At 48.9% G+C, this 16,893-nt stretch overlaps 1 protein-coding gene across 1 annotated transcript in view; it reads left to right on the forward strand.

The window, feature by feature from the left end:
• The first annotated feature begins 5,270 nt into the window (after positions 1–5,270).
• The window catches only part of LOC142259189 (uncharacterized), a 48,904-nt gene continuing 37,281 nt past the window's right edge, over positions 5,271–16,893 (forward strand). The window contains 6 exon segments of the mRNA XM_075331689.1: positions 5,271–5,319; positions 15,139–15,278; positions 15,408–15,581; positions 15,663–15,786; positions 15,870–15,967; positions 16,165–16,255. Coding sequence (XP_075187804.1) covers positions 15,201–15,278; positions 15,408–15,581; positions 15,663–15,786; positions 15,870–15,967; positions 16,165–16,255 — 565 coding nt within the window. The 5' untranslated portion in view covers positions 5,271–5,319; positions 15,139–15,200.

Here is a 16,893-nt window from a genome sequence, read left to right on the forward strand (position 1 = left end):
GAAACCTATCCGCCTGGCTCCATCCTTCCAAAGGCCATTTGATTCCCAGGTTCCTGTTTCCGCTCCTGTGCCTACAAAAGTAATCAGTATCAAAACATCTGATCTACAATGTGAAAATCTCCAAATCATGGTACTGTGTTTAGGAGCAGAGCACCTTGTCCAAACCTGTCCTTTGAAGCCGGAACCCTATTACCTGGAATTGGAAGGAGGGATTACCCTCCGCAAAAGCAAGCCTTCTTCCTTTTGCTCGTTCCAGTCCATGTCTGCATCGTTTGGAGACGTTCAGCTCCCTTAGACGGCTCATCTGGACTCCAGATCTATTGGGAATTTTGTTCAGCGAACTGTGGTGGAGTGTTAGCAGATACCAATTCGACACCTTCTGAAGGCCTTGTTGGTGTCATGCGTGGATGGAATGCTCCTGTCCGAACCCAGATGCTTCATTCCTGGGCAAGTGGAATTATGTATGGGAGATAAACATTCGGACTTTCTTGTGCTTCCAAACGTGTCTTTTTTCTAGGTCTGCCTAGCTCCATGCTCTTGAGTCTGTTCTTCCAAATTACGATCCTTATCCATTTAGTTTAACATTGCAATGGCCTTCTGTTCAGAGAAGAATCCTTCAGATCCATTAAACATTGTAAATATATTAGGAGAGTAATTATGACCTGAAAGATTTCTATCCTTATCAAAAAAATGCCAGGGACAAAATTTAAGCCCCTGGCCAGGACATTAATCTGCTCAACTGATAAAACTGTGGGTGTCAAAACTAAAATATTACGTCACGTCAAAGCCTACAGATGCTTAGTGTGCAGCATAACAAAAGGGTAACAACGGAAATGGTAAAAAAGGAAAGCCCTGATGATGAGGAGAGGGGACCTCCTGCAACTCTCATGAGTCTGTACCCTACGCTCCCTAACATCTTTTTACGGGTCCTCCCCCACCCGACGTCATCACGTGCCTAGACCTTCGCTCGCCCTGATCTCATCATGGCTAGTGAGAAGGCCGACGAAAACAGTAGTCTCACCACTGCAGTAATACAACACAAGGTAAAGGGAAAATAGACACTAAAAGGAAAAACATTTCAAACTCTTCCAATGCAGCTAAACATCACAGCTGCAATAGTCAGAACTCCTCAGCTTCATCCAGAGACAGGCTCCTTCCATAAAGGTCAGCATAAAATGAGAAGCTATAACTGGTGTCAGATGGTAAGATGCATGAATTTTTCTAACAAAGGGGAGTGGTCACAAAAGAGATGAACCTGAGATTAAGGCTACAAAGGACAGCCAGAATGGAAAGAGTTCTTAACTCTTACAGCACTAAAAAAAAGTAGATTCACTCAAATCAAGTTGTACACCTGTGAACAACCGGTACTGTGACCTTCTGATCCCAGACTCGCCAGAGGTCTCCCCAGAGCGGGACACACTCATGACACATTATCCATAAATTCATTCATATTCAAGTACATTTTTTCTTGTTCTGTATTAGAGATATTTTCATATCCTTCTTATTGGTTCTCCTTCCTCCTCTTCATTTTCTGAATTCCAAAATTCTCTGAATGACGTGTTAGAATGAACATTTTCTCTTATATAATCACTTAAATTATCAGGATTACAGTCTGAAGATTCCAGATCTGTAGATTTTTGCAGCGTCCGTGCAATAGTTATTGTGAGGGATAACTGATTTACTTCTGTGAAAGAAGGTGTTTGCCCGACGTTGCGCTATGAGCCAAATGTCTATCATGGTGCAGAGAAAGGCGGCAATCGATCTCCGCTAGAAGTGGGACTCCTGGGACAAACAGGGGACAAATGTGGAGTGGGAAAATGTGTGATCAGTGTTGGACAGAAATAAACTCCATTTTAGTATAGGTTATTACTTATGTTGTGCTCTGATCTGGAAGAACAGGAATTGTGAGCACTTTGGGAATGTCACAGAATGGATTGATAAAGGTATAACTAGATTGTCCCCATTATTAGAGGAATGTGATATGTACATTGTGTAATGTTCAGCAAAGATTTGGGTAACAGAAGAATGACTTTCACTATCTGCAATTATTATTTTACTTGATAAAGGATAAAAATAAATGTTATTCACTGATAAAGGGGAGAAAAGATCAATAGAGAATTAATCAATAGATGTAAGGGGAAGAAAAATTCAGAGTTGTCACAATTTTATGGATCATTGTTGGATATTTGGCTGACAACATCCACTTGTTACACGCCTGTCCCGTGTCTGGGATCTGCTCCTTCCCCCGCTCTGCTAAACTTTCCTGTGCTCCATGTTGGGCTTTGCAAGTAGCCGGACACGCTCCATGTGCTGAGCTTAACTGGCCTATATAAGGCTACCAAGATACACCCCTGTGTCCTGGTATTAGGACTATTAGTCTGTGTGTGCACAGCGACCTGTCTGCAGCCTCCAGAACATCTCCAGACTATCTGTGGCCTGCAACACCTCAGCTACCAATCTGCCTGTGGCTTCCAGTATGTCTGCCCCTGTCTGAGGTCTCCAGAACATCTCCAGACTATCTGTGGCCTCCAGCACCTCAGCTACCAATCTGCCTGTGGCTTCCAGTATGTCTGCCCCTGTCTGAGGTCTCCAGAACATCTCCAGACTATCTGTGGCCTCCAGCACCTCAGCTACCAATCTGCCTGTGGCTTCCAGTATGTCTGCACCTGTCTGAGGTCTCCAGAACATCTCCAGACTATCTGTGGTTTCCAGCACCTCAGCTACCAATCTGCCTGTGGCTTCCAGTATGTCTGCACCTGTCTGAGGTCTCCAGAACATCTCCAGACTATCTGTGGTTTCCAGCACCTCAGCTACCAATCTGCCTGTGGCTTCCAGTATGTCTGCACCTGTCTGAGGTCTCCAGGACGTCTGCGGCTTCCAATACCTCAGTTACCTGTCTGCCTGTGGGTGTCAGTACCTCTGCAGCCTGTCTGCAGTCTTCAGGGCTTCTGCTGTATGCCTGTGACTGGTAGTGCCTCTGCTACTCGCCCCAGGTTTTCCAGGATATCCGCTACATGTCCGTCCACGGCTTTCAGTCTCCTGTCTCCCTACAGCCTCTATTACCTCACTTTGTGAGCCCCTGACAGAATAACAAGACCATGGCTCCCAATGACGCAGTTACACACTCTTTTGGAAGAGTCTCCACATGGCTCCTCTCCGTACACCTCGTACACACGCGGCTCCGCTCCGTACACCTCGTACACACACGGCTCCGCTCCGTACACCTCACACACACGCGGCTCCGCTCCGTACACCTCGTACACACGGCTCCGCTCCGTACACCTCGTACACACACTACTACGCTCCATACACCTCGTACACACACGGCTCCGCTCCATACACCTCGTACACATGCGGCTCCGCTCCGTACACCTCGTACATATGCGGCTCCGCTCCGCACACCTCGTACACACGCGACTCCCCTCCGTACACCTCGTACACACGCGACTCCGCTCCGTACACCTCGTACACACGCGGCTCCGCTCCGTACACCTCGTACACACGCGGCTCCGCTCCGTACACCTCGTACACACGCGGCTCCGCTCCGTACACCTCGTACACACACGGCTCCGCACACCTCGTACACACGCTGCTCCGCACCGTACACCTCGTACACACGCGGCTCCGCATCGTACACCTCGTATACACGCGGCTCCGCTACGTACACCTCGTATACACGCGGCTCCGCTACGTACACCTCGTATACACGCGGCTCTGCTACGTACACCTCGTATACACACGGCTCCGCTCCGTACACCTCGTACACACACGGCTCCGCTCCGTACACCTCCACACACACGGCTCTGCTCCGTACACCTCGTATACACACTGCTCCGCTACGTACACCTCGTATACACACGGCTCCGCTCCGTACACCTCGTACACACACGGCTCCGCTCCGTACACCTCGTACACACACTGCTCCGCTACGTACACCTCGTATACACACTACTCCGCTCCATACACCTCGTACACACACGGCTCCGCTCCATACACCTCGTACACATGCGGCTCCGCTCCGTACACCTCGTACATATGCGGCTCCGCTCCGCACACCTCGTACACACGCGACTCCCCTCCGTACACCTCGTACACACGCGACTCCGCTCCGTACACCTCGTACACACGCGGCTCCGCTCCGTACACCTCGTACACACGCGGCTCCGCTCCGTACACCTCGTACACACGCGGCTCCGCTCCGTACACCTCGTACACACACGGCTCCGCACACCTCGTACACACGCTGCTCCGCACCGTACACCTCGTACACACGCGGCTCCGCATCGTACACCTCGTATACACGCGGCTCCGCTACGTACACCTCGTATACACGCGGCTCCGCTACGTACACCTCGTATACACGCGGCTCTGCTACGTACACCTCGTATACACACGGCTCCGCTCCGTACACCTCGTACACACACGGCTCCGCTCCGTACACCTCCACACACACGGCTCTGCTCCGTACACCTCGTATACACACTGCTCCGCTACGTACACCTCGTATACACACGGCTCCGCTCCGTACACCTCGTACACACACTGCTCCGCTCCGTACACCTCGTACACACACTGCTCGGCTACGTACACCTCGTATACACACGGCTCCGCTCCGTACACCTCGTACACACACGGCTCCGCTCCGTACACCTCGTACACACAAGGCTCCGCTCCGTACACCTCGTACACACACGGCTCCGCTCCGTACACCTCGTACACACGCGGCTCTGCTCCGTACACCTCGTACACACGCGGCTCTGCTCCGTACACCTCGTACACACAGCTCCGCTCCGTACACCTCGTAAAAACTCGGCTCCACTCCGTACACCTCGTAAAAACTCGGCTCCGCTCCGTACACCTCGTACACACACGGCTCTGCTCTGTACACATCGTACACACACGGCTCCGCTCCGTACACCTCGTACACACACGGCTCCGCTCCGTACACCTCGTACACACTCGGCTCCGCTCCGTACACCTCGTACACACACGGCTCCGCTCCGTACACCTCGTACACACACGGCTCCGCTCCGTACACCTCGTACACACACGGCTCCGCTCCGTACACCTCGTACACACACGGCTCAGCTACGTACACCTCGTACACACACGGCTCTGCTACATCCACACTGTAAACCCCTCCTGACCCCACACATAAACTTCCCCTCATCCAGCACCATGACAACCAGCACAGCAGAGTCCTGCATACACTGAGGAGCTGACCATGTGACCCCTGACTCCTCCCCTCCATGTGACATCATCACAGGTCCTGGAAGCACGGAGCAGCCATATATCTAGTGTGCGGCTCTGCAGGTGGAGGTAGGTGCAGGGTATTATATATCTAGTGTGCGGCTCTGCAGGTGGAGGTAGGTGCAGGGTATTATATATCTAGTGTACGGCTCTGCAGGTGGAGGTAGGTGCAGGGTATTATATATCTAGTGTGCGGCTCTGCAGGTGGAGGTAGGTGCAGGGTATTATATATCTAGTGTGCGGCTCTGCAGGTGGAGGTAGGTGCAGGGTATTATATATCTAGTGTGCGGCTCTGCAGGTGGAGGTAGGTGCAGGGTATTATATATCTAGTGTGCGGCTCTGCAGGTGGAGGTAGGTGCAGGTTATTATATATCTAGTGTGCGGCTCTGCAGGTGGAGGTAGGTGCAGGGTATTATATATCTGTGTGCGGCTCTGCAGGTGGAGGTAGGTGCAGGGTATTATATATCTAGTGTGCGGCTCTGCAGGTGGAGGTAGGTGCAGGGTATTATATATCTAGTGTGCGGCTCTGCAGGTGGAGGTAGGTGCAGGGTATTATATATCTAGTGTGCGGCTCTGCAGGTGGAGGTAGGTGCAGGGTATTATATATCTAGTGTGCGGCTCTGCAGGTGGAGGTAGGTGCAGGGTATTATATATCTAGTGTGCGGCTCTGCAGGTGGAGGTAGGTGCAGGGTATTATATATCTAGTGTGCGGCTCTGCAGGTGGAGGTAGGTGCAGGGTATTATATATCTAGTGTGCGGCTCTGCAGGTGGAGGTAGGTGCAGGGCATTATATATCTAGTGTGCGGCTCTGCAGGTGGAGGTAGGTGCAGGGTATTATATATCTAGTGTGCGGCTCTGCAGGTGGAGGTAGGTGCAGGTTATTATATATCTAGTGTGCGGCTCCGCAGGTGGAGGTAGGTGCAGGGTATTATATATCTAGTGTGCGGCTCCGCAGGTGGAGGTAGGTGCAGGGTATTATATATCTAGTGTGCGGCTCTGCAGGTGGAGGTAGGTGCAGGGTATTATATATCTAGTGTGCGGCTCTGCAGGTGGAGGTAGGTGCAGGGTATTATATATCTAGTGTGCGGCTCTGCAGGTGGAGGTAGGTGCAGGGTATTATATATCTAGTGTGCGGCTCTGCAGGTGGAGGTAGGTGCAGGGTATTATATATCTAGTGTGCGGCTCTGCAGGTGGAGGTAGGTGCAGGTTATTATATATCTAGTGTGCGGCTCTGCAGGAGGAGGTAGGTGCAGGGTATTATATATCTAGTGTGCGGCTCTGCAGGTGGAGGTAGGTGCAGGTTATTATATATCTAGTGTGCGGCTCTGCAGGAGGAGGTAGGTGCAGGGTATTATATATCTAGTGTGCGGCTCTGCAGGTGGAGGTAGGTGCAGGGTATTATATATCTAGTGTGCGGCTCTGCAGGTGGAGGTAGGTGCAGGGTATTATATATCTAGTGTGCGGCTCTGCAGGTGGAGGTAGGTGCAGGGTATTATATATCTAGTGTGCGGCTCTGCAGGTGGAGGTAGGTGCAGGGTATTATATATCTAGTGTGCGGCTCTGCAGGTGGAGGTAGGTGCAGGGTATTATATATCTAGTGTGCGGCTCTGCAGGAGGAGGTAGGTGCAGGGTATTATATATCTAGTGTGCGGCTCTGCAGGTGGAGGTAGGTGCAGGGTATTATATATCTAGTGTGCGGCTCTGCAGGTGGAGGTAGGTGCAGGGTATTATATATCTAGTGTGCGGCTCTGCAGGTGGAGGTAGGTGCAGGGTATTATATATCTAGTGTGCGGCTCTGCAGGTGGAGGTAGGTGCAGGGTATTATATATCTAGTGTGCGGCTCTGCAGGTGGAGGTAGGTGCAGGGTATTATATATCTAGTGTGCGGCTCTGCAGGTGGAGGTAGGTGCAGGTTATTATATATCTAGTGTGCGGCTCTGCAGGTGGAGGTAGGTGCAGGGTATTATATATCTAGTGTGCGGCTCTGCAGGTGGAGGTAGGTGCAGGTTATTATATATCTAGTGTGCGGCTCTGCAGGTGGAGGTAGGTGCAGGGTATTATATATCTAGTGTGCGGCTCTGCAGGTGGAGGTAGGTGCAGGTTATTATATATCTAGTGTGCGGCTCTGCAGGTGGAGGTAGGTGCAGGGTATTATATATCTAGTGTGCGGCTCTGCAGGTGGAGGTAGGTGCAGGGTATTATATATCTAGTGTGCGGCTCTGCAGGTGGAGGTAGGTGCAGGTTATTATATATCTAGTGTGCGGCTCTGCAGGTGGAGGTAGGTGCAGGGTATTATATATCTAGTGTGCGGCTCTGCAGGTGGAGGTAGGTGCAGGGTATTATATATCTAGTGTGCGGCTCTGCAGGTGGAGGTAGGTGCAGGGTATTATATATCTAGTGTGCGGCTCTGCAGGTGGAGGTAGGTGCAGGGTATTATATATCTAGTGTGCGGCTCTGCAGGTGGAGGTAGGTGCAGGGTATTATATATCTAGTGTGCGGCTCTGCAGGTGGAGGTAGGTGCAGGGTATTATATATCTAGTGTGCGGCTCTGCAGGTGGAGGTAGGTGCAGGGTATTATATATCTAGTGTGCGGCTCTGCAGGTGGAGGTAGGTGCAGGGTATTATATATCTAGTGTGCGGCTCTGCAGGTGGAGGTAGGTGCAGGGTATTATATATCTAGTGTGCGGCTCTGCAGGTGGAGGTAGGTGCAGGGTATTATATATCTAGTGTGCGGCTCTGCAGGTGGAGGTAGGTGCAGGGTATTATATATCTAGTGTGCGGCTCTGCAGGTGGAGGTAGGTGCAGGGCCTCTATTATTTGGGATCATCATTATCATTAACCCCTTCATTTCGCAATTATTTTCAACTTTAAGCAGTTCAGGACCAGTTTCCCGCTATTCCTGACCGGCTCATTTACATTCAGTTTAACCCCTTAAGGACGGAGCCAGTTTTGTACTTCATGACTCGGCCATTTTTTACAATTCTGACCAGTGTCACTTTGACAGGTTTCGAGAGGTAACGCCAAAAAGTGGACCCCACGGTTTATTACCCACTTTCTTATGAGCACGGTGATAGCCACATGTGGTCAGAAATCTCTGTTTGGACAAATGGGAGGAGCCAGAACAGAAGGAGCAATATGTGAATCTTGGAACACAAATTTGTCTGAAATAGATTGCGGGCACCATGTAGCATTTGTAGGGCCCCTAAGGTATCTAAACAGCAGAATCCCCTCACAAGTGACCCGATTTTGGATACTAGACCCCTCAAGGATTTTATATAGATGTCTGGTGAGCACCTGGAACCCCCGGAGGCTTCACTGAATTTTATAATATTGAGCTGTGAAAATAAAAAAAATAAAATTTTTACCACAAAATTGTTACTTCAACCAGATAGCTTTTATTCATAAGGATAACAGGAGAAACTGCACAATACATTTTATGGTGCATTTTTTTCCTGAGTACACAGATACCTCATATGTGGTGGAAATCAACTGTTTGGGCGCATGGTAGGGCTCGAAAGGGAAGGAGCGCCATTTGACTGTAAAATTAGCAGGAATTATTAGCGAATGCCTTGTCGTGTTTAGAGAGCCCCTAAGGTGCCTAAACAGTGAAGCTCCCCCACAAGTGATCCTATTTTGGAAACTAGACCCCTCAAGGATTTTATCCAGAGGTATATTGAGCATTTTGAACCCACAGGTACTTCACAGAACTTGATAACCTTAGGTCGTTGTATTGAAAATCTTCATTTTTTTAACAAAAATGTTGCTTTAGCACCAAATTTCTCACTTTTTCAAGAGGAAACACCAAAAAGTGCACACCACAGTTTGTTAACAAAATTTGTATGAGCTCATTGGGGTACCACATGTGGCCAAAAACCTCTGTTTGGACATACGGGGGGGCTCAGAACGGATGGAGCCCCATGTGAATTTTGGAAACGTTGAAATAAATGGCTGGCACCATGTCGCATTTGCAGGGCCCCTGAGGTACCAATACAGCAGAAACCCCCCACAAGTGACCCCATTTTGGACATTAGATCACTCAAAAAGTTTATTCAGGGTTACAGTGAGCATTTTGACTCCACAGGTAGTTCACAGAAATGTTGCTGTAGTGACAAATGTCTCACTTTTAGGCTGTGTGCCCACAATCCGGCGATACTGCATCTAGCACTCAGTGTTAGCCCTTCTGCACATATGCCAGTGTTGTCAAAACGAGAATGCAGCTGCTCGTGCCCACGATCCGGGTTCAGGCCACTGCGACTTTATTCTCCCTGCGAAGAACACTCTCATCTCCACAGCATAAATTGATAGCCTGCGTAAACCTCAGGAAGCCGCACCGCTGGGCAGTTTATGCTGCAGATAAAAGAATGTACAATGGGCAGGAGATCTCTAAACATCCCACTACTGCGCTTGTACTGCACAACATCACAGTCAAAACACTCTGCGTCCAAACCGCTGCAAATCCTGATCGTGGGCACACAGCCTAATAAGCTAGGATGGATGGATAGATGGCTGGATAAATAGATGTAAAACACATATATAATATCCCACCCCCCTGCATATTCTAAGCTGACACCATTTAGTAACTTTCATGTGGCACTAAAGGGTGTTTAGCCTTGTATTTAGCCCCCCCCCAAAAAAAATTAAATAATTAAAAAAAAAAAAACAAGACAAAAAAAAAGCCAGCTAGGGTAAAGCAGACGGCTGCAGACCACAGCTGGCAGCTTCACCTTGGCTGGTATTCCAAAATGAAGGTCTCCCCATTCAGTTTTTTTTTAATTTATAAATAATTAAAACAAAGTGGGGTCCCCCTGTGAATGGGTCCTTCTCCCATATCACACAATCAACAGAGCGAGAGATGAGTAAACAATCCAAAGCATATTTATTCCATGCAATATAGAATGACCATCAAATAATCCACCACACGGAGGGTAAAACTAGTCCAGAAACGGCATAAATGTCCCGGAGTTCAGTCACATTCCTCCAGCAGTCCTTCTCCAGGGAATTCTGGGTTTCTCACAGTCTTTCTGGGGTGCTGGCCGCAGCCTCAGCGACTCCCTCAGAGGTTCAATCTTGTTTCTTCTCTCTTGTAAAGGTACCGTCACACATAACGAGATCGCAGCTGAGTCACGGTTTCTGTGACGCAGTAGCGATCCCGTTAGCGATCTTTTTATGTGTGACACCTACTAGCGATCAGGCCCCTGCTGTGAGATCTCTAGTCGTTGCCGAATGGTCCAGGCCATTTTCTTCAAAGGCAATGTCCTGCTGGGCAGGACACATCGCTGTGTTTGACACTGTGTGACAGGGTCACAGTGACTGCTGAGATCGCTATACAGGTCGCTACTGCGACCTGTATTGTTCTGCATTGCTGGTAAGATCTGACTGTGTGACATCTCACCTGCAACCTCCCAGCGACTTACCTGCAATCCCTATCAGGTCGCATCGTTTTCGGGATCGCAGATAAGTCGTTGTGTGTGACTGGGCCTTCAGTCTCACCCAGAATCACTAATCTCTCAGGTAAACAAAGAGTTTAGGTGGATTCCAGGCCCCCTCCCCCAGACCTAGGCACAGGAGCACTTCAAGGGGATATAACCTGACTTAACAGGACACACAATATATCGAATAGACAGACCACCACGCCCAAAACATGAACACACACAAAATGGTAGATAACCCACAATATCACACCATGATATCCCCCAAATTGGATTTCCAGCCAAGGTAAAATGGACAGCTGTGGTCTGGTATTCTCGGGGTGGAAAGAACCATGGTTATTTGGCCCTTCCCAGCCTAAAAATAGCAGGCCACAGCCATCCAGAAGTGGCGCATCCATTAGATACGCAAATCCTGGCGCTTCGCCCCAGCTCTTTGCATTGCCCTGGTGCAGTGGCAAATGGGGAAATAAATGGGGTTGTTTTGGGTTAGGGTTAATGATGTCACGGCGTCTATCAGATACCCGATAGCACTAACCTAGTCAGTAATAAAAAAAAGACAAAAAAAAATTATTTGAAAAAACACTCCACAACACATTCCCTCTTTCACCAATTTATTAAAAAGAAAAAAAATCCGGTCTGCCATAATCCATTTTGGAGGTTATACGACAACTTTGGACCTTCCAGAATATGGGTGGCACACTTTGAGAATGTATTTCCCATTTTCTGAAAGTGCAAACCCACCTTGTGAGGAGTGTGGGTGCAGTGATACTGCACTCACACTCCCCGGGTCCACAGCATGGTAGTGTGAGCTGCAGTAAGCTCAGTGTCACTACTAGCTGGGTGCTATCTGAGAGCCACTCTGCACATGTGGCCAGGATCTTCTGAGAAGGAAGATGAGGGATCGTGGGGGATCGTCACTGCAGGAGGTAACAGGAGACTGGGGATTGACAGGGTGACCTGGCTGGACCTTTGAGGAGGAGGATGAGCGAAGCGTGTGCGCCGGCCATTTTAGATGATCAGGTGGGGCATGCGACTGGGGGGGCACTTTGGCCACATCGGGGGACCGGGGTAGGCAACTTATCTCCCTCTGACATGATTGATCATGCGAAGTGGGAGATAAATCATTTTTTTCTGCCCGAATCATGATCTCCAGGGTCTGAGCTACCCTTGGTAGCTGAAACCACAGAAATTATCCGATGCTGGGGGGCGGCATACACTTGATTTCTTTATTGCTTTCCGGCAGCAGCGGGAGGGGATTAAGACTATGACCGCTAGGAGATAATGTTACTGCCCACGGTTAAAGTCTACAAGCTCTGAAACCAGTTTAGAATACATTTTGTAATGGGGTTAATTTTCACTATTTTGCTGCATTCATACAAGAAACAGGTGGTAAATTGTGCGCGTCAGCGAGTGCACAGATCCGTACGCCATGTGTGGCCCCTCTTCTTCCGTTAGAAACATTAAAACATCGAATCCTAATCCGATTGCCCTGTTCTTAACCGAAAAACTGGGAAATTATTTGTTTTTGCACTTTTATATCTTCCTACTCTTATTCCGGGAGCAATAGTATATACTGGCGTATAAGACGACTTTTTACCCCCTTAAAATAATGGCTACAGTGGGGGGTCGTCTTATACGCCGGATATACGGGGGTGTGTGTGTGTGTATATATATATGTACACTGCAGCGTCCAGGGGAGGTGGGGGCAGCAGCTCTGGAGCACAGGGGAACGCTGTCTCCTGCACCTGCTCATATAATATGCACAGCCGCTGTCCATCTCCAATGGTGCTGAAATCGCACGCAGTGAGGGGCTGGAGCAGCGGTGCATATTATATGAGCCTGCGCCCCCCTGTGATCGCACATGCCCACCCCTGTGTTAGATTTGGCCCCCAGGCTGCTGCTCATTCTAAAATAAAAAAGCTTTACTTACCCCTGCAGCGTTTCTCCCCGTGTCCCTGCTTCCACTGTGATCAGGCAGAGATCTCAGGCTGCTGTGCCGATCACATGACCGCACTGAGAACCAGGAAGTGGAAGAACAGAAGCACGGAGCCAGACAGGAGGGAGCTCAGCGCTGGAGGAGGTAAGGAAAGAGGGTTTTATTTTACTTTGGGCAGCAGCCTAGGGGCCATATCTGACACAGGGGGACTTGTGCGATCTATAGGGGCCATGGGCAGCACTATGGGGGCGATATCTGACACAGGGGGACTTGTGCGATCTATATAGGGGCCATGGGCAGCACTATGGGGGAGATATCTAACACAGGGGGACTTGTGCGATCTATATAGGGGCCATGGGCAGCACTATGGGGGCGATATCTAACACAGGGGGACTTGTGCGAGCTATAGGGACCATGGGCAGCACTATGGGGGTGATATCTAACACAGGGGGACTTGTGCGATCTATAGGGACCATGGGCAGCACTATGGGGGAGATATCTAACACAGGGGGACTTGTGCGATCTATATAGGGGCCATGGGCAGCACTATGGGGGCGATATCTAACACAGGGGGACTTGTGCGATCTATAGGGACCATGGGCAGCACTATGGGGGAGATATCTAACACAGGGGGACTTGTGCGATCTATAGGGGCCATGGGCAGCACTATGGGGGCGATATCTAACACAGGGGGACTTGTGCGATCTATATAGGGGCCATGGGCAGCACTATGGGGGCGATATCTAACACAGGGGGACTTGTGCGATCTATAGGGACCATGGGCAGCACTATGGGGGCGATATATAACACAGGGGGACTTGTGCGATCTATATAGGAGCCATGGGCAGCACTATGGGGGCGATATCTAACACAGGGGGACTTGTGCGATCTATAGGGGCCATGGGCAGCAGCATGGGGGCGTTATCTAACACGGGAACGTGTGCAATCCATAGGGGACCATAGGCAGCACAGGGGAACGTGTGCCATCACAAGGGGGCTATATTCAATATAAGGGGGCCATATCCAGATTAAGGGGGCTAATTTTAGGATGGGGGGCTATGAGGGACATATACCCTATATGATTTGTTAGAGGGACACTGGCATTATAAGATGGACCCCATTTAACATTAAAAAAAAAATTCTCTTTTCCTTCACCAAATTTGGGGGTGCGTCTTATAATCAGGTGCCTCTTATAAAGCGAAAAATACGGTATATATCATACAGCAGGGGTCGGGAACCTATGGCTCGCGAGCCAGATATGGCTCTTTTGATGGCCGTATCTGGCTCGCAGACAGGGCTCCTACCTGTCTATGGGCAAATGCCGGGGCCCTGTCCCTTGGCCGGGGCCCACTCGCCTTTATAGTTCTGCTGCCCCCGGCCGAGTTCCGGGGACCACAGTCCTCGGCAGCAATCTGCGGCGCCGTCACTTTAAGGCGCGCAGACATTCTGTTTTGAATTTCATCTGTGGACGGAGCTACCGCCTTCTCAGTCCCACAGATGAAGGAGGCGAGCTTCTGTCCGGCGCTGTGTGGGCCCCCTCTCCACCGTGACCTAATCGGGTAAATGCCCTCTCCGCCTCCCCATTATGGGCCCCGGTGAGCTGCTTCTAACCCCCCAGATGTATGCCCTGCCAATCCCCCCCCCCCGCCGATGCCGCGGGTGCTGTACCCGCCGAGCCGCGGGTGCAGGCCCCACAGAGCAGCAGAGTTGTGTGTATTTGTCTGTATGTAGCAGAGTTGTATGTGTTTGTCTGTATGTAGCAGAGTTGTATGTGTTTGTCTGTATGTAGCAGAGTTGTATGTGTTTGTCTGTATGTAGCAGAGTTGTGTGTGTTTGTCTGTATGTAGCAGAGTTGTATGTGTTTGTCTGTATGTAGCAGAGTTGTATGTGTTTGTCTGTATGTAGCAGAGTTGTATGTGTTTGTCTGTATGTAGCAGAGTTGTATGTGTTTGTCTGTATGTAGCAGAGTTGTGTGTGTATGTCTGTTTGTAGCAAAGTTGTGTGTGTTTGTCTGTTTGTAGCAGAGTTGTGTGTGTCTGTTTGTAGCAGAGTGTAGTACCATTGTTTCAGTCCAGTTGTGGCTTTATACAGCAGGGAGGAGCATTCCTTGCTGTACTAAGTGAACATTGGAGCGATTGATCTGTCAATGGCCCTTTAAAAACATATTGTACGGCTCTCGCGGAATTAAAATTAACATGTTGCAATCAAAGCAGACTTTTTTTCATTTGGGAGCGGGGTAGTCTTATACAGTGAGTATATCCCAAATTCTATATTTTTAGGGCAGAAGTTGGGGGTCGTCTTATACGCCCAGTCGTCTTATACGCCGGCATATACGGTACTCTTTTTTTTTCTGCTCACATTGCCGTATGAAGGATTGTTTTTTTTTATAAAGATAATGTACTACTTTTACAGTTGTACTACTTACATAGCACATTTCATGTTGAATATTTTTAGTACCCAAATGATATCTCACCTCCCTTATCGCCATTAATTTTACATATCGGCTCATCTCCTTCCCATTCAGGTCATTATAATATTGGATCCTCTCAGTGATTTTATTCTGTTTAAGAAAACGTCCTGTCCAGGATGGATAATGACAGGGACAAGATGGCGGAGAGGATATTACACCTCACTCTAGAGATCCTCTTCCGGCTTACTGGAGAGGTGAGAGATTCTGATGACGTCACATTACATCATTCTTATCTATGGGAATAACAGATGGACAGAACTGGAGAGGTGAGGACTCTGGAAATGTCTGGAGTGAGATTTATTACTGTGTCTCTCCATAACCAGGATTATACAGTAGTGAAGAAGACCTCTAGTGAGCGCTGTCAGGCCCCTGTGTCTGAGGGATGGGGAAGACCCCTGAGCCCAATCACGGGGCCTCACCCCCCGATACATGAGGACATCAATGACCAGAAGATCCTAGAACTCACCTACAAGATGATTGAGCTGCTGACTGGAGAGGTGACACTGCTGGGAATGCTGGGACATTATACAGTAACGCTATGAAGGGATCGGGGGTGACGGTATCATTGTATGTGTCAGGTTCCTGTAAGGTGTCAGGACGTCACCGTCTATTTCTCCATGGAGGAGTGGGAGTATTTAGAAGGACACAAAGATCTGTACAAGGACGTCATGATGGAGGATCCCCAGCCCCTCACATCACCAGGTAATAGACAGGACTAAATACACACGGCCTATAATTATCTGTATGTAAGGAATGAATTCAGTCCCTGTATGTGTCTCCTCCAGTTCTATCCAGTAAGAGGACAACACCAGAGAGATGTCCCCGTCCTCTTCTACCACAGGACTGTAAACATGAAGCTCCCAATGTTCCTCAGGATCATCAGGTAGATGGAGAGAAGGTGCCATGAAATCCCCCTATGATGTGTAGACGGCTGTGAAGGTCTTGTGCTCAGTCTTGTTTTATCCTCCAGTATTATATGTGTTATACTTGTGTAATGAGAGTGGTGGAGATGGCAGGATTAGAGCTGATCATAGATGGGACTTCTCCATCTGTCTGTGACTTTTACAATATTTGTTTCAGGGGGAAGATCTGCCCCATATTAATACTACAGAGACATATGTGAGGGGTGATGAGCGGAGTAAAGAGGAGATTCCTACAGATAACCGCCCAGGTGAGTAGTGACCACTAAATGCAGAGAAGTCACAGATTCTTATCAGTCACCGGCTGTGGCTGCTTTATCAGGGTTGTAGTCCGGCCATATCAAATGGTCACCATTCTGCTGCTAGACCACCACATGGTCCTCACCCAAAACTGTCCCCTTTATTTTGGGCATTGGACGCCGTTGTCTTGGAGTGAGATCTGTATCAGTCAGATCTTACAGGTAGGATCTATCCTATCCTCTGAAATTAGAAAATGTTGACCCTTAGCTGCCCAGATCTCCAATCTGTAAAGCCAAATGACAGCGTACGTAGAATGTGCAGACAACTTAGAAAATCATGGGAAGAAGAATCTAATCTGTATGGTGGACCCCTAAGAGAAAGCGGAGGGTAATGATGCTGGTGACCTCCTAGATTCTTAGTTTGGTGCCGTGTTCTCCAGGTGAATAAAGATTGGTTGCTCTCAGTGGGAGAAATAAAATAATAATCTTGTAGTTGATGAAGAGACCTCAGTAGTCTGGAAAGCTTGCTTTGTAACATGATTTATTTTATTTTTGTTCGCCATTTATAAGTATCATAACTACAAGATTTTTATTGTTTCTCCCACTGAGAGCAATGAATCCATCTTCCTAGAATCTCGGCCTCTTATTGA

Source organism: Anomaloglossus baeobatrachus (genome assembly GCF_048569485.1).
Source record: "Anomaloglossus baeobatrachus isolate aAnoBae1 chromosome 5 unlocalized genomic scaffold, aAnoBae1.hap1 SUPER_5_unloc_3, whole genome shotgun sequence".
NCBI lineage: Eukaryota > Metazoa > Chordata > Amphibia > Anura > Aromobatidae > Anomaloglossus > Anomaloglossus baeobatrachus.